Genomic DNA, 17,961 nt, shown 5'->3' with positions numbered 1-17,961 from the left:
ACAACAGTGCTGATTATATTCAGCCATTTGTAGGAACAAGCACTTGCTACTAGAACAAGCAGGACCTTTAGCCTGCAAGCACTGCAAAGCACTAGGTACAGCAAATGTCCAGTGTAACAGCAGCAGCAAGACCCAGAAATCTGCCATTGTATGAGAACTAGGAGTAAGAGCATTTGTAGGCTTGGTGTGGGCAGTGCCACCTTGTTGGTACCCACAAAGCTGTCTGAGAAACCAAATTAAGCTGTAACCAGAACAGCGAATGAAGTGCTGTGGTGCTAACAATAAATCTGACTTTGATAGCAGGTGAAGGGTTCTTAAAGTAATCTTTGTTGTCCTCTCCAATTTAGATGGAGAAACTCCTATTACGCTGCAGCCGACCAACATAACTGAGAAGACACAGCTGATTGGGGACAGCCACCGGAGCTATCGCACGGAGTCCTAGAGCAGGAGGGCAACCTGCTGCTTCTCACTGAGTCTCACTGTGAGAAAAACATGTGATAAGTCCTGCAGCCTGTGTTCATAGCTGTCTTTGAGCTAATCAAGAGTAATTTCCTACCAAGGCAGAATCTCCCCCATGCTTCTTCCAAAAGGTTGATACCTGCACTGTGTGTGGAGACACCTATGGCCTGTATGGCATGCTGGTCTCTCAAAGCTTCAAATCATCTTTCCCTCTAATAGTATTCCCTTTGGTATAGCTGTTCTTCTCCCTGCCCTCATCTGTAGTTTCACCTCCCAGACACAGTCTTGAGTCCCTTTGTGGACACACTGGCTGTCTCTCCATGCACCAGGAACTTTCCTTGCACGCAGCAGTTTTGTTGGGTGTGAAACATTCTTGTGAGAGAGTCCAGAAGTGCTCTTTAGCAGGTCTCAGGGACAAAGTTGGTGACAAGACAGATGGGGCTCTCCTTCCCAGAGAAGAAGTGCTCTTTGGAAGGCAGCTAGCAACTTGCTCTGGCAACTATAAATTATAAATCCTGAGCCAAGACAAAGTGCTCAGAGATTTTTCTGATGGTTGTTGCAGTGCAGGTCACTCCAAATCCAGAAGCCTCATCCAGAAGCACACATAGGCTCTGTACCTTCCCCTGCAAAAGCTGCAAGAGACAGTGGGCAAAGTCCACAGGGAGTGCAAGGCTGTCCCTGGGCTGTCCCAGATCCTCTCTCCTCCGCCCACAGGCCCGTGGCAAAGCTCCTCCTTTTGGTTCCCAGCCAACAGCTTCCTGCCAGGTGGCTTATTGCACCATGCCCTTGGCTTGTGGCCCTGCTGCCCTGCTGGCGCTGGGCTGGGAGCCATCACAACAGCACAGGGGCTGTGGGAGCAGCAAGGACTTGGCAGGGAAAGCAGCAGCAAAGGAGTGACCGTCCTCCTCACCAGCTCATTAGGGTAAGACTGAGACCTCCCTTCTGTGCCAGGCATGATTTTAAATAAAGAGGCAGGAATGAGGTGATGTTCAGGTGTTCCACCGCATAAATCAGTGGAGATACATTTATGTATGGCTAGAGGAAGCATGAAAAACTTAAGCTACTAATTTGTAAGAGCTAAAGGAATACCTCTTAGATTTTAAGCTTATCACCTCACTGACTTGGCTGGGTCTAAGTCTGAGGCAACTGAATTTCTCCTTATTGATCATTTTACATCAGTCATTGTCAGTTCTGTGTATTTGTTATTTTTGGATGCTCTGGTCTAAAGGGGGACATAATGTTCCACTAAATTATACAGGCTGGTGAATATATAACTAGCTAAAAGTGTTGTTCCCTTGCTTAAAATTGGATCCTGCAGTTGTGAAATATTATTATCTTCCTTCTATTCTCATATTTGACATCAAATGTCATTCAGCTAGCTACAAGGGAAAAGAATGTATTTTATAGACCCAGGTGTAACTCCAAAATCAAGTCATACTGCTTTCAATATTTCTTTGAAAGTCCCATAACACAAGGATATTTTCAAAACATTGCTTCCTGTTCAGGTTATATATCTGTTCTCTGGATGCAGACACTGGCAGCAGCCAACAGGCACATTGCCCTCAGAAATGGCCTTGGTTTTCTGCTTCAGAAAAGAGGGACGATGCTGGCATGGCCAGAGTTGGGCACAGGCACTCGCTTCCTTCCTACCCACAGCTCCTCTTTGTCCTCAGTTGCAATTATTTTGAAACCACTCGTATGTACATAACTCCAGATCACCATCCTACCTGCCCACTGAGGATGTGCTCATCCAGTCCAGTGGTGCCAGGAGAGGGGGGCTGGTGACACCACCCTGTCACCGAGGAGACATGACCCCAGAGGCATGTCTTTCCAGTGGCAGCCAAGTGCTGCACATCTTCCCATCAGGGGATGGATCACACAGCACTGGGATGCTGTGAGATGGGCAGAGCCCAGAGACTGGGTATGTGCTTTGGACACCAGCACACACACTCCTCTTCTGGCTTTCTTCACTATTCCCCTTTTCAGGGTGCTTGTTCTGGTGTAGGATGTTATCCCAAATGAAGAAGTAGGGAGAGCACATAGTACATAACAAATCTGCAGGTGAAGTTATTTCCTAAGTTTCATTGTCTGGTACAGAAATTTAGTGGGAAAATGTCCAAATGTTACCTAGTGACTATTTCCAGCAGAGGGCTGAAAAAGGCACTGGGAGAAAAGTCTGGTGTAAAGCTACGTTTTATACGTGTTATCCTTTCCATGTGAAATCTATCCTCCCTTTCCCATGGAAATCACTGGGAATTGCACCCTTAATTTCAACAACAGCTATAGAGCAGGCCTAAAGCCAGGGAGGAAGAAGTAAATCCCATAATAGCAAAAACAATTGGGGAATTTTTTTGCATGCAACACCTCTGATGGGTATAGAGGGTCAGAGCCAAAGTTCACCAACATCAAGGAAATTTTCTCCATGGGCTTGAGATGTACCACAAGTCATGTGGTCCTTATTTACACTTTCTAAATAAGAGCTTTTTCTTGGGAAAGATTTATTACTTGATATCACAGTGTGAAGCAAAGATGGACAAGCTGCTGCATGTTTGCAAATCCCTTTAACAAACACAGGAGTCTTTACAGAGGAGCCACAATGCATTATCTCAGTTAGCAAAAAACCTCAGAACAAACCAGCGACCAGGACTTGTAGCTTAAAAATCTGAGTGTCTGAACTCATGGTTTAATTTCAAATGGGAAACTTAGTTTTTAAAGTACCAAAATATTTGTGTCTCCCAATGATGTGAAGATCAGCTATTTTGAAGACATGTGGAGAAAAGGATGAATAAGGATTTCAGGACCTAGCTCTTCAAAGTGATTTTACTCCTTTGTTTGCTTTTCAGAAAAGTTCCTAACATGTACACATACTAACATTATCTGGTTTTGTGTACAGTTCAGTTGTATACCCAGAAATCCTCTCAAAGTGTACAGATTCTCAAATTTTTTTCTGTTTTGCTACATTTATTTATATGTAAACTTCCATGTATTCAAATCTACCTTGGCTGTCAATCACTCTGACTAATAAAGGTTGTATGTATGAATTGTAGCACTCCCTTTACCTTGCCACACTATCAACACCTTCATTCCGGTAACAGCTAGAGCAGCTGTTGAGACAGCTGTCCAAAGTTATGGCTTTGCACCCTGGGCAACTCAGGGTTTCCTCAAAGAGGAACTAGCTCTTGGATTGCAGCAGATGTGCCTGCCCATGTAAAGCAGCCAGAGCTATGGCCACACATTTCAAGTCCTTTACTTAATGCAGAATGCTTGTAAAAAACATCATCAGTGTGACCGAGTGATGTAACACAGTAGTTTCACTGGAATCAGTGTCTATATGGAGCAATTTCCCCCAGCAAAAGGTGTGTGCAGAGAGTGGAACCATGGTGCTGCTGAGGACAACAGCACACATACTGAGACTTCCAGCATCTCCCTCTGGGGTTTTGCATCTGTTCAAGAGCCAGTGCAGAGTGCCAGATAATCTGGGCGTGCTACAAGACAGGAATATTTCTCACTAGGTTGGTATCCAGTGACCACAAAAGCCCAAGCATTTGAAAAATAGACAAGGGGCAACTGTTTTGGCTATGTGTATTCTCAAAGATCTTTGTGTGCTTAGATATTAACACATACCCAGATTCACTCAAAACACCAAACACAAGAGGCAGCATAGACAATTTAGGTGTACCACCATGTAAGTAGTTATTTATGTGGTTTGTGCACTTTTACTCCCCACAACAAGTTTGTGGGATAAGCCACAATGCTTAATACAAAAAACTTCAAACATAATTGTATGTCACTTAATTTGATTGCCTATGTTGTATAAGAATGAACACCAATATGATTTGAATCATATTCAAAAGAATTACATGGTTCAAAAGAATTATGTCTCTGCCTCTTTGTAGAATAAAACCATTAAAAAGAATTGAAGAATTTAACTGTGCTAAACTGAGCACAGTTAAAATTATTGATTTATTTTTCTATGTTATCATTTCCTGTAGAAGAGAAAAGAGTGTGCTGTTATGAACCAGGGAGAAAGACTCCAGGTGACCATAACCCCCTTCCTTCCCTCCACTGAAGTCAGCTTAGTCATCACATCCGGCTTCTCCTTTCACTTTGAGAGATGGATGGGTGCAGGGTTTAGTACAAGAGGACTCAGTTCTTCGTGCCAGTTTCACCCATCCCAGGGTTGGGAAGGCAGTAAAACAAGACAACTGTGTGGTGGCTGACGCCTATAATAGATAAACGCTGGTAAAGACACGCAATTTTTGACTAAGGGGAGAGTCAATACATGCTAATCTTAGAGTGAGTTGGGTAGGAAGGGACCTTTAAATATCATTCCGTTCCAGCCCCCGACCCTGGGCAGGGATGTGCCCTGTCCAGCCTGGACTTGAACACTTTAGTTGGCTGGATAAGAAAATGTATTCCTTTTGTGGCACCATGCACAGATACAGCCTTATGCTGTAAAAACAGTGTCTAGACATTTGGAAGAGAGGAGCCTTGGAAAAATGACCCTCAGAATTTCAACATCCTCATTAACTGCGATGAGACAAAGGGATCTCAGCAGGTATCCTCCTGCACTGACTTGCTTTGTGGCACGTTGGAGTGTGAACACACATCTTGTTTTCCTTTAGAAATTCAGGTGTTGGCAGTCCTGCATTGGGCACAGCATTCCCTGCTCCCGCAGGAACAGCCGCTCCTGGGAGTGAGACACAGCGCACGGACTTGGTTTGCGATGCGGCCGGAACTCTTCGAGAAAAGCAACCGTATGTGCAAAATGTTAAAGAGTAATTGTTAAAAAGCACACCGAGAAAGAGAGAATAAAAATTAAGCGCCTCCTTCGAGCCGGAATCGAACCAGCGACCTAAGGATTCCCGCGGGGCGTAGCCACTACAGTCCTCCGCTCTACCAGCTGAGCTATCGAAGGGACCTGCCAGCCACGCCGCCGCCGCACAACAAGACCGTAGCCCACTGGCCTCGCGCATGCGCAGCACGTACTGCCTGCGGCCGAGCGCGGGGCGGGAACGCCGGGAGCGCCCCCTGCCGGAAAGGCGGGCCCGGCTGGGGCCGTGAGGGGCACGCCGCGCCCTCGCTCTCAGGTATAGATAACAGTGGTGAAGAAAACTGCCCGTGCCGGGCCAGTGGCGCAATGGATAACGCGTCTGACTACGGATCAGAAGATTGTAGGTTCGACTCCTGCCTGGCTCGCATGATTTTTCTGTTTTCTGGTGTTCGCCCTCGGTCGCTCGTTGAAGGCGGCACACTTTTCCATCCTGGCTTCTTACATTCCTCTTCTTTTTCCTCTTCTTTTCCCCATCTGATCTCATCATCCTGACTTCGTTAGGAACTGGAGTGAGAACAAGGAGTAACAGGTACAAAACGAGAGGGGGAATTTAGATCAGAGATTAGGAAGAAATTCTTAGCTGTCAGGCTGGTGAGGCACTACAGCAGGTTTCCAGGGGGGTTGTGGGGGGTCCCAGCTCTGGCAGTGCTCAGGACCAGGCAGGAGCAGGGTCTGATAAAGCCTGAGCAAGGCAAGCATGTCCCAGTGGGAGGTGTCCCTGTCCCTGACGAGCGGGTTAGGACCAAGTGATCTGTAAGGTCCTTTCCAACTCCTTCAAATTCTATGATTCTGTGTTTCAACCCCGTTTGTTTGCCTGGTAGCGCTGTGTTTCCCAAAGCAAAACCACTAAGCCTACACCACTGTAGGCTTCAATTTTTTTTTTTTTTTTTTTTTCCCCAGATTAATCCAATTAACACACCATTACATTACACAGACGAGAAACTTGGCCCTGGGAGAGGAGCAGTGTACTCCACATTGGCCTGGCACTCCATGGTTACTCCCACAGACGACAGCAAGAAAAAACAATCAGGTCTCTGAAGGCAGCAAGCAACGCTGCTGTGATTAGGAACGTTGTTTCTATTCTAATCATCCCTTAGTCTTCAGAAGTGCAAAAACATCCTTGTTGTGCAGTTTATGAAAAGTGTGTGATTTTGCAACAAAACCCAAACAGTTTTCATTTACATAAAGGCTATGCAGTGTATAAAGAAGAGCTTGCAAGCAGGACAGGTGAGGAAGGCATTCCTGATGATTAGATTTGAGAGTACACCACTGCTTCAGAGTAACCAGCTATCGAATCATAGAATGGTTTGTGTTGAAATGTGACCTTAAAGGTTACGTAGTTCCAACCTTCCTGCAATGAGCAGGAGCCCTGGGTGTCTACAGCTCAATCAGGTTTCTCAGAGGCCCAGACCTTGGGTGTTTTCAGGGAGGGAGCATTCACCAGCTCTCTGCGCAACCTCTTCCAGTGTTTCGTGAACCCCATTGTGAAAGATTTCTCCCTTATATCCAGTCTGAGCCCATCTTCTTTCAGTTTAAAACCACTACCCCTTGTCCTGTTACTACATGCCCATGGAAAAAGTCCCTCTCCAGCTCTGTTGGAACTCTTTTAAGTACTGGAAAGTGCTCTGACGTCTCCCGGGAGCCACCTCCAGGCTGAACAACCGAGATTCTCTCAGCCTGACTTCACAGGAGGGTTGCTTGTACCCTCTGATCACTGTGTCCCTCCTCTGGGCTCTCTCTGTCAGCTCAATATCTCTCCTGAGGCCTGTGGAACTGGACGCAGCAGCGTGTGGATTCAAATGGCCCAAAAAAAGTGGTTCACTTCAGAAATGGCGGAATAAATAGCTGCGGCAGCTCATGACTGCTGCTGACACTTTGGAGCAATGTATGTGTGTTGCTGTGAAAGGCCCTGCTTTTGCTTCACGACACACGGCTGCGCTAAAATGTATAAGGCTCTGTTAAGTCGAATGTGGAATCTTTACATCTAAAGTTGGAGGAGTGAGGCATTTTACCACAGCCTCCACACCTCGCCCAGCCCGGCCGCTGCCCGCTCCCCCGCGCCTCTCCCGCCTCTGGCACCGTGAGGGCCGGCGCTGCCGGAGCGGGGCGGGGCGGGGCGGTGCCTTGTGGGGCCGCGGGGGGGGGCGGTGATCGTGTCCCTTCGATAGCTCAGCTGGTAGAGCGGAGGACTGTAGTGGTTGCGCCCCGCGGGAATCCTTAGGTCGCTGGTTCGATTCCGGCTCGAAGGAGACGCTTAATTTTTTTTCTGGGACTGGAGCGCGACTTCGCTCCCGCTCAGGAAGACGCTCCTAGAGCTGTGTACATACACGTGTGACACACAAGAAATTCACTTTTTTTTTTTTTTTTTTTTTGTTCCTCCTGAGTGTAAACAAAAAAAAGAGAAAAATACCGCAAAGAGGTGGCAGCCCTGCAGTAAATTCATGTTGCAGCGATGCTTTTGGATGCTTTGCTGGTTTTCATATTATTATTATTATTATTATTATTATTATTATTATTATTATTATTATTATTATTATTATTATTATTATTATTATTATTATCATTATTATTATTATTATTATTATAGTTTATTTAATGAGATTAATAAATAATATATTATCGGAATCACAGGATTGTTAGGATTGGACAGGACCTCTAGAGTAGAGGTAGAGTCATCTAGAGCAGGTTACACAGGAGTGTGTCCACGTTTTGAGATTCCATTACCTCCCTGGGCAGCTGTTCCAGTGCTCTGACACCCTCAATGTAAGGAAGTTCTTCCTCATGCTGAGCTGGAATTTCTGGTGCCTTAGTTTATGGCCATTACTCCTTGTCCTGTCACTGGGGACTGTTGGAAAGAGGCTGGGACCACCCTCGTGGCACCCACCTCCGAGACACTTATATGACTTAATGAGATCCCCTCTCAGTTTAATAACATGTATTTGACATTCTCCTATGTGAAGCCAAAAATAATTAAGAGCCTTTAGTTCAGTCTTAGCTAGTTTTGTTAGGTCTTCTTTCCCGTGGTGATCCTTTGTGTTCCACTCTGGACAGTCTCTCCTCTGTGATGGCAAACAATCTGTATTAATTGGGCTTTCCGTGATGCCAGATAATTCTTATAAATGAGGGCTGTGAGCACCCTGGCTGACAGGAGTAGATAAAAGCCCTCCACCATCTCTGGACTTAAGGCAAACAGATGGGATGCTTGGTCCTTTGGACCTTTTGGCCAAAAAAGGTGACATGGCATGTTCTAGCAGAATGTGGAGCAGAGGGAGAGGGGTCATAGAGATCCTTACACAGAAGGGGTTTAGTGCAGACAGACGTGGGCTTGCTTAGGACATTGCTAATAAGAGAGTCAGTACTTATACTCTGCTTTTTTCTCTCCTGTGTTCTATTGTTTCCTTTTTCCTTCAAGTCTTCTTTTCCATTACAGGTGCTACGTGGGGTGCAGAAAAACATGCTTGGCAACAGCTCCTGGCTTGGAGAGAGTAAACGTGTCTGAAAGTGTCCAAATCTGTCTGCATAGCAGGGGGAGAATGGAAGCAAAGTTTTCTCCTTCAGCAGAACCCCTAGTGAGTCTTCTCTCTGTGGGAGTGTTTCTCTGGGGTAGATTTCAGATATGAGAGCAAGGAAGACCCACTCTCTGTGGGACTATAGTACAAGCAAGATTGTCAGCAGGGAAACAGATTCATGAAGCTCAGCAGGAGTCAGACCTGCACGCTGCTTCTCTTTGTGCATTACGTCCCTGGCCCCAGATACCTCTTTATTAATCAGTATGTTTTTGTGCATGTGTATGGACACACACAGAGACACTTTTCTCTCTTCTCTTCCAGCATGGTGCAATGTATCCCTCTCAGGAACTGTCCCATGAGGAACCTAGGCATGAAAACTTGACTTTAGGGCACAAAGGCATCTCAGTGAGCACAAACTGAAGAAAGACATCAGTTTCCTTAGCTGTCTGTTATCCACACAACTTTGTGCTCACTAGGAGTCAAATCTGAATCCACACTCCAAAAGCACATCCCTGTGCCATTCCCTGGCATGGGACCAGGGCACAGACTCTACCTGGGCCAAAGACTTATTTTATTCCCAAGATTCACTCCTTCCTATATAAACATCTCTAAACTCCTTTGTTCCTTTTCACTGGTTAAGTGGTAACTCTTTTCACTTCTCCTAAGGATAGCTCACAAAATAAAAGCACACACAGACTTATTTCAAGAGGAGGGATCATCTCCTTTTTCCCTCTGTCTCCATCTATAAGAAATTTTTTCTCTCCCACCCACTCAGAAGGAATTGACATGCATGCATTTCTGTGTAAGAGTGTAATACAGCTGAGGGAGAATGAAAGACAGGAAATGTAAAAAAACAAAAAACAAAAAACAAAAAACAAAAAACAAAAAACAAAAAACAAAACAAAACAAAACAAAACCCCCCCCCAAAAAAAAAAAAAAACAAAAAAAAAAAAACCCCAACAAAACAAACAAACAAACAAACAAAAAAAAAACCAAACCAAAACAAAACCCCTCACAAAATGTCCTGGTATCAGGACTAACTTTATGCTAATCAACTATTCTTCTTCTTGAGCTACAGCCTGTTACATTCATGTGACTGGCTCAGCTTCCCGCTCTTCTAGGACATGCTCATGGATCTAAGGGTACTAAAGGTTTTTCACTACAGTATTTTCACTGCAGTATTCAGTGCTTGCTTAATAGTGTAACTTGTGAAACACTTAGTTTAGGTGCAAGTTATTAGTGACAGTCACCTGCAGGTCTTTAATTAATTTTGTATCTGGTCTTCAGCAAGGCCCAATAAGGAGCTGTGTTTGTACAGTCTATATAAAAACCTCAATCATACAACATTTCATTCTGATGCACTAGGTTGGTTACCAGAGTAGGGCATTTCAGGCAAACAAGGAATGAGGGGTTTTTAAATAGCCTGATGGGTACAGGGGGGAACATCTGCTGCAACAGAGAGGAAATTTTCAGGTCCTGTCTTGTAAGAAAAGGTTTGTTTGTATTTCAAGCAAAAGCTGTCTGTCCCTTTTGCTGGAGAAAAGGAAAACAGAATAAATCTCATGGGAGTATGAGGGTAAAAAGTTTCAGTCTGCCTGAAGGATTTTAAAGGAGAGATGGTGAAAATGTTCCTGCACAACAAAGTGCTTCCTGATGGATGAAGTGAGATATGTGGCACATGCATAGACAAGACGTTCTGCTGATCACAAAGGTGGGAAACCACTGAAACAAGAGAACACTTTCCTGGTTTTGTTAGTACCTGAAACTCTGTTATTCCTTTACTGAGGTACTCTTTGTCAGTGTATTTATTTTGAATATTGTAAACACATGCTTCTTTTTGTACTTACTCTTCACCTGAACTAAGTGGGGTTTCAGGGTCACCCACATACCACTTAGCTATCAGCAGCTCTCTCATCCTGGGCACTTAGACATGATTTTTTTATCTCCTCAGGACATTTCCCCTACCCCATTTCAGCAGGAGGAGTTGAATAAATTAGCATCCTCCAGGGTCAGCCAAGCTGGAGCGTGACAGTGGAAGACTGGAAGGTGCTGGGAATAGACTTGAATATTGGAAGTTCCCAGTGGGGTTTGGAAAGATCCATGTAATAAAATCTTTTCAAACATAAGTCTGTTTGGAGGTGGAGTTGACCCAGTTGAAAATTCCCAAGAACGCTGAGCAGGACGTGTGAGCATCAACATAAAGGAACATAAATTGACATCTCCCGCTTTTGAACCGCTTCGTTGTTTTGGTTTTTTGTTGTATTTTTTTAATTACCCAGGCTTCCTAGTTTTCCCTCTACCTACGCACAGGGGGTTGGGTGGGAACTTCGGGGAATACCCGGGTTAGGAAGGCGAGGAGTGTAAAACACAAAAGAATGCGAGCCAGGCAGGAGTCGAACCTACAATCTTCTGATCCGTAGTCAGACGCGTTATCCATTGCGCCACTGGCCCCCAGCTGTTCCGGGGCCTGCACGAAGGTGGTGCTGTATCCTCCCTGAGGGACCCAGGGCCATCCCCTCTGGTGCTCAGCACCACCAGAATGCAGAGGTTGAGCAGTGGAAATCCCAATATCTGTGTCCAAACTCCGTATCTGATATTGCTTCACTGTGATGAAGAGCTCTGCAAGTGCAAGCTAAGTCCCATTGTGTCACCTGCTGCAATATCGATACTGAAAAGAGGAAAAACATCATAATATCTTCCAGTTCCCAAATTCTGGCAGATGTGTCGTGCCCCTTCACTCATAACCCCTGTTGTCTTCCTGCCCCTTGCAGCCATTTGGGCTGGCAGAGCCTGTCTATTGCCCTGGTGTCCGGAGGAGGAATCCCAGCTGGTGGGAGAAGGAGGCGGGATCTGCTGCTGCCATGGTTCTGTGCAGCCTTCACTTCAGTTCACTCGGTCCAAGAAGAACCCCAGATCAGACAGACAGGGCCCGGGGGGCTGGGACTGACACAGAACTGATCTTCTGCGAGGGATGAGGGCATCTCTGAAGGCAGTCAGCAGCACCAGCACCCCATCTCCCAAGCAGCCCTCTCGCCACTGTCACACCGATACCTCTCCCATTACAGCACGTCCGGCTCACGTCGGCACGTTGGTTCCTGCCCCGATCTCTGAATTACTCTTGGTCTCTACGCCATAATTTTTTTCTGCAGCTCAGCTGCCAGAGACGATGCTCTTTGAACTGTCCAAACAGTCTTTGCCTCTGAATTCATACAGGGCATCACACTGGTGCTTCACAAAGGCAACTGTGTCTCAGCAGCTGTGGTCTTGGTCATTTGATATGCTCCACAAAGGCCATGAGGTCACAGAACTTGTTTTCCAGTTTTGACTCATCAATCGCATGCAAAATAGATTTTACTTTCCCAGGAAGAGACAGGGATTTATGACATTTTGGATTCAGATCCAGGACCTCTTGCTGACACTTGCTGCCTGCTTTTCTGAGCCCTTTGCTTACCTTGTGGCAGTCAAATCTGTTGATCCATCACTGATAATACCTTAATGTCAGTGAACTGCAAGCTTCTTGGTAGCCTTTGTTTGATGTTTGAGTTCTGGCATGACAATTGTCCATTCAGGCTTTAATAAACAGGTCTGTACCAGAGAGAGACAGGATACTGGGAAAAAACTCTGCATATTCAGCCCTAGTTTCATTAGGCCAATGAAAACCAAGTGTTAACTGGTTAGGGAGCTTGGGAAAGGACATGAATGGCACTTTTTCCATTCCTTAGAAGCAGGATGGAATTCATGCAACCTGCTGCCATGGAAAATGCTGGGAGCTGTTGGAGTCAGACCAACATTACCACAACCCTATTTGAACATGCATTGCTACTGTACCTTCCTGGCATCAGTGATTTTGCCTGACTACTGTGATAAGTGATGGCTTTTGGCTTGGCTTGCTTGAGTGCTCCTTCAAGTCATGGACTATCTTGTGAGGTACTGTAGGTATTATGTTCTGGATAATACTAAGGAAGTTGAGGATGAAGTTTGAAAGGAAAATGAGCCAGTTTGGCAGCTCTTTAGTCTGGAGTAAAGAGGTCCCACTTCTCCTCCCCTCTTCTCCACTGCTCTCAAGTACACAGCTTGCCTTGTCCTAGCTATAGTTGTCTGCACTCCAGGCATCTGAGTCAGCTTGATAATGCAACAGGGTGGGTAATTTTCCAATGGTCAGTGAAGTGAATCAGCTCAGATGGTGCTAAGGAGGGGACCAGACCTTGCAGTCAGAGCCAGCACAAGGTAGGTGAGGGGCCCAGGCTGCCCTACCCTGCTGGCCAGGGCAACTAAGCCTCTTGCAGGTGCTTGCCAAACTGAAGCCTGCAGGAGGAGTATTGCACTGAGGTAATGAAAAAAAAAGGCATAAAATGGGAGCAAGGAGTGGAGAATGTGTTCAGTAGGTGAGAGGTAGAGCCACTGTCTGCATCCACAGACAGCTCTCTTTAGATCTCTTATTTCCAATCTCTCTTCATTTTTGTCCTTGCTCACTTTACTTTGTGCAGGTGCAAATAAGGTGGGTAGTGAAGATGAGGCCATATTCTTCCTGACTGCCTCAGGCTGGTGCAGGGGGATAAACTGGGAGGAGCAGATCCTTCATAAGCAAAGACTTGCAAATAGTGTCTCTCTTGCAAATGTTTTCTTTCCCCCTGAATTAACCAGAAAAGCCACAAAGTGAATGAAAGGGGGTGAGCATGTCCAAATGTGTGGTGGGTGTATAAAAACAGGAAGGGTGTAATTGCAAACAAGAGTTTGCAGGAGTGGAGGTGGTGCCTTTTTCTGCTTGGGCATCTTGGATTTGCACCTATTCCTCCAGTTGGCAGCCAGTGAGATGATCCACTGCATGCTCAGACCAGGCAGGATAGAGAGTTTCCATGAACTCAGAGATTCTAGGGATGCCACCCCTCCTGCAGTGATGGGATGAAGAATGGTGTTAGAGAAGGACAGTCTCTCAGATTTCTATCTAGTTCAAACAGAATTTCTCTGAGCAAACAAGGCTGCTCCATTTTGCCTAATGCAGCATGTACTGCACTCCAAAACAGCTGCATCATGGTGTCTGGCAATTCAGAAAGCAGACCCAGTGAGATGGGCCCTGCATAAACCATAGAGAGGGCTGCAACCAAGACTAATGGTTTGAGACAAAGTCTTGGTCAAGTAGAAAAAAGTCCAAATCCCTGAAGAAAGCTGGAGCCAGAGCTGGGAATTCAGGCTGGTGGACCAATACGGGAGTGAATACATGTAAGAGCTAGAAATGAGAAGGGGTAATACATCTCTAGAAGACACTTCTCCTTGTCTGACTATTGTCTGAGGGAGAGCATGGGGGCTGCAGCTGAAGGAAGTGACATTGCTTTGGGTATTTGCACACAATGCTTTGGATATCATGGAGAACAAGCTGGCAACCCAGAGTGCTGGTAAGGTGCCCCAAGCTCTACGTGGAGATTTACCACATCCTTTGGCAAGGAACAAGTCATTAGTATCCAATTACACTGAAATCATACTTAATGCAAGACAGGTTAGGACAAAAAGAAAATAAAAACATATACTCACAGTTGCCAAGACAGATAAACTTATAAAAGAGGTAGGTGGGGAAATGAGAGAAAACCAGGCTTCAGTTACTGGCTTTGAAGATTAAATCAGCATGGCTATTCCCTCATATCCAGGCATTTTGCTTCAGGCCCTCCTGATACAGTAAGGAGCAGACAGCCTACTTTCCTCCACACCTTATGCCTCAGGCTGTGTTGACCAAGAAGCTTTTCCTAGTGGGGGAACAAAGCACTTCTCATGGACTAAAAAAAATTCTGCTGAAACCCCAAATTCTTCCAATCTATGATTTCACTAATTTGGTATAGAGCTCTTCCTATTTCTTCCCTGTTCAAGAGACAGGATGGCCTTTCTTCTTGGCAAAAATAAGAATTATTTCATTCCTTTAGCATTACCTGGCCAGCTAACAATACCTTGGCTCCAGTGCTAAGCCTGAGTGCTGTCATGGGAAAGGCACTGGCTTGATGTCTCAATACCACCATTTTCTTTTCCTCTTTTTATTTTTTTTTCTTCTGTAATAATGTAAACATCTCATCTTTGCCTTGCCTGCTATCATTATTCTGGTGGGCATACAGCAAAGTGTGTGAGCTTAGTCAGACTTGGTTTGAAGGTGATGTGTTGCTTCAAGATAGTGCTAGGAATAGAAGTAAGGGGAGCAGTCCCTGCCTGCTCAAGCAGAGGGTGCTCCCTGGTTGGTGGGACTTGCCTTTTCAGGGAGAGGGCCAGACAGTTCACCCCTTCACAGAAGAGGATAAATGAGATGAAGGTTGATGTGGGAAGGAGGAGAAGCAGGTTGCTGTGGTGCTGTGAAGTAACAGAGGAGGTGGAGGCATTGTGCTAGGCTTGACAAAACACTTTTAAAGGACTTGTTCAATGCAGACAACATCCTGGGACTTACTGCTGTGCATGCACACACAGTCTCCTCCCTTATCCTTTTGTGTCTTTTTCCCTTCGCATCTTCCACTTCCCTCAGCAAACATTCTCCTGCCAGCCTTACAAAGTGGCCTCACACAGAGGACCACACAGAGATGATACCCATTATCCTGCTAGCAGCACAGTTTCTTCCCTAAACTGGAAGGAAATGGTTCAGCACCTTTCTGCCCTCCTGCATGGCTCCTACAGCATTTGGGGTGGAGGGAAGAGTGGGGGACAACACCAGACTTCATGAGACAAGAGGCTCTCCTGCCTCCCACATGCAGGATGTGCTTCCCTAAGAAAGCTGTAAACTGAAGGGAAGGCTGAAAATGAGAACACCAAGATGAAGAAAGGTAGAGCTTCCTGCTCTCCCCATTGGCTTCTTGAGAAGCTCTGTTTTTCAATTTCCATCTCCATGTACCTTGTGAGGTCAAAGTGTAAAGAATGTTTCACTTGGGAATGTGTTAACAAGTCACCAGAGAAAGGATGAGAGAGTTGGCACCTTCTTCCTGCCTGACTGGATGACACCTGGCTTATTTAAGAGACATACTTCCCTGAAAGGGAACGATGGATGACTTCAGTTCTGGGAATGAGCATCCTGTCTGGATATATTCCAGCAGCCCAAGGAACTAGCTAGGAGACCTGACATATCAGGAGTACCTCAGTGAATGCAATCTGAGATATTACATGCAGAGGAGGCTTCTAAGGAAGCATTACCCCTTCTCAGGAATATCACCTGAATACCTGATGATGGGTAAGAGGTCTTGCCAATTTATATCAGCAAGGATAGGAGCCTGTATAATTTTTTAAAATATTCCATAAATATAATCTATTTTTGATGGATATTAATGGATTTGTCATGGATTAATTATTTTATTTCCATTCTTACTTCATCTCTTCTGGATTAAGTGAGATTTCAGTGTTACTGACTGCCAGCTGACATTGCTAGCTGAAGGTGTCAGTGAATTGTTACTCTGTGGCCACCTAGCTCAGGTCAGGCTCCTTGCCATGCTCTCTGGAATGCTAAAGGTTAGTGATAGCCATGCCTGCCCTATTTTGGCTGGAGGAATGAGATCTCTGGTGAGTACCTCTGATGAAGGTCAGAGATGGCAGAGGCATTCTCTGCTGGTGAAAGCAGCTGTGGACATTGGTATGGAATAGGACAAAGGCTCTGGGTGTCACTCTTGAGGTTCCTCAATGTATCTGTTAGGGATCCAATAAGAGGTTTAGTGATGAGTAGAAATCTTCCTCCCCCTGCCAAAATCCCCTCTCCTTTGATCTGCAATTAGAACCAATGACTAAGGATTATACTGCAGCTCTTTACCCTGGGAGCTGAGCTATCAAAAGATGAGAGATGCTGTCCTGAGAGAAACTCCCAGCAGGATCTCCCAGACTCAGCGGTATGATTGCAAGCAGATGCATCACTGTGGGATATGGGGAACCAAGGCCTAAAAGGCTCCTTGAATACAAATTTCTGCACAAAACAATGCTGCTGCAAAGCTGTTGGCTTGTTGTGAAGTGCTTCATAGCACTGATTAGGGATGGAAATAGCACCAAGGCCATACTATGTGGGTAACTGGAAGAGATGTGATTTGCAGTCTATTCTTACATAAATCTATTATCACTTGTCTCATGTTTGCATTACAGGCTTTGGAATTATCAGAAGATTCAGCACAAGCCCGTGTACTGCTCCAGCTTGTCACCTCTCACTTAAGGCTTATCTGAAGTAAGATTTTCTGCACACCTACAACAGGATAGAGGTTAAGGGAACTGACCCCACAGCAGTATAAAAAGAGCAACACAAATGACATGTGGAATCAAAACTTGCAATAAGCAGATCTTCTTGTTTGCAGGCTCCATTAGTAATGCAGCTCTAAATGCTATGACAATGGAAATGCACAGCACCTCTGGCACTGATCCTATGCTCTGCTTTGCCACCACATCCCAGCCCTCCCTGTGCTCTGCATATGCCTTTTCTCTCCCTCACTTTTCTTCTCCTGATCCAAAGGGTGGCAGTGACAGGGGATGTGGGGTCAGTGGTGCCCTGTTTTCCCAGCTTCTTGACTACAGTGGGTGGAACAAAGGAGCATGTTCAGATCACAACAGCATGACTTCCCTTGCATCCAATGCTGGAGCAGCCTCCCTCAGTCAGTGCTGATGGCTGGGATCACGGGGGAGGGGTGGGGGAGATGGGTCACCCTCCAGGCTGATGACAAACTCTGGTGGCTCCATCAGGGGCAGAATTTTGGAAGAAGAGGAAGACAGCCAGCTCCAACTCTTTGTCTTCTACCCAGATCGTCGTATCAGACTATTATGGTGCTGTCTATTGCCATGAACTATTGGTTCATATTGCCCAATCCTGACTCAGAGGGTAGAACTGTGTAGTGAGAGATGTGCATCCTCAGTCAGCACAGGCAAAACACAAATCCTACTGCAAAGCTGTCCCCTCTGTGGCAAGGTCAAGGCCTTTTAGTAGACACACAAAATCTGAGTCATTCTATGGTGAAAGGACTTGCTGTGCACCCTTAATCCCCTTGCATTCCCTAAGCTCTGGCAGAATCAGAAGGGCTGACTCCTAGGGAGCAGCCTGGTGTGCAGAGAGGGTGATGCAACAGCACGTGTGTGGACATGGGCCGACGTGCTTGAAATGCTTCCTGAAGTGATAATTCAAAAGGACATTAATGCAATAAACTGCTGCTTGGTACAATGAACACAATGTCA

At 45.7% G+C, this 17,961-nt stretch overlaps 2 protein-coding genes and 4 non-coding genes across 7 annotated transcripts in view; 4 read left to right on the top strand and 2 right to left on the bottom strand.

Moving 5' to 3' along the window:
- DNAJC5B (DnaJ heat shock protein family (Hsp40) member C5 beta) overlaps nt 1-3,500 on the top strand; it is a 56,953-nt gene extending 53,453 nt beyond the window's left edge. For both annotated transcript variants that reach the window (XM_056482771.1, XM_056482772.1), the window contains exon 9: nt 348-3,500. In XM_056482771.1, the coding sequence (XP_056338746.1) occupies nt 348-442 (95 nt within the window). In that variant the 3' untranslated portion in view covers nt 443-3,500. The remainder of the gene's footprint in view (nt 1-347) is intronic.
- On the top strand, nt 780-11,032 carry LOC130248769 (uncharacterized). Its single transcript, XM_056482778.1, has 4 exons — nt 780-878; nt 1,092-1,381; nt 8,724-8,862; nt 10,754-11,032. The coding sequence occupies exons 1-4, from the start codon at nt 780-782 to the stop codon at nt 10,829-10,831; spliced, it is 606 nt and encodes a 201-aa protein (XP_056338753.1). The 3' UTR covers nt 10,832-11,032.
- Nucleotides 5,287-5,377, bottom strand: TRNAY-GUA (transfer RNA tyrosine (anticodon GUA)). The gene is given in 2 exon segments: nt 5,287-5,322; nt 5,341-5,377. It is a non-coding gene; the product is annotated as a tRNA-Tyr (tRNA).
- Nucleotides 5,586-5,658, top strand: TRNAR-ACG (transfer RNA arginine (anticodon ACG)). The gene has a single exon. It is a non-coding gene; the product is annotated as a tRNA-Arg (tRNA).
- On the top strand, nt 7,452-7,542 carry TRNAY-GUA (transfer RNA tyrosine (anticodon GUA)). Its single transcript is given in 2 exon segments — nt 7,452-7,488; nt 7,507-7,542. It is a non-coding gene; the product is annotated as a tRNA-Tyr (tRNA).
- Nucleotides 11,033-11,180: 148 nt separating the features above from the next.
- Nucleotides 11,181-11,253, bottom strand: TRNAR-ACG (transfer RNA arginine (anticodon ACG)). The gene has a single exon. It is a non-coding gene; the product is annotated as a tRNA-Arg (tRNA).
- Between the last annotated feature and the right edge of the window lie 6,708 nt (nt 11,254-17,961).

The sequence above is a fragment of the Oenanthe melanoleuca genome, chromosome 2 (assembly GCF_029582105.1).
Source record: "Oenanthe melanoleuca isolate GR-GAL-2019-014 chromosome 2, OMel1.0, whole genome shotgun sequence".
Lineage (NCBI taxonomy): Eukaryota > Metazoa > Chordata > Aves > Passeriformes > Muscicapidae > Oenanthe > Oenanthe melanoleuca.
This window is presented reverse-complemented; position numbering and strand designations above follow the sequence as displayed.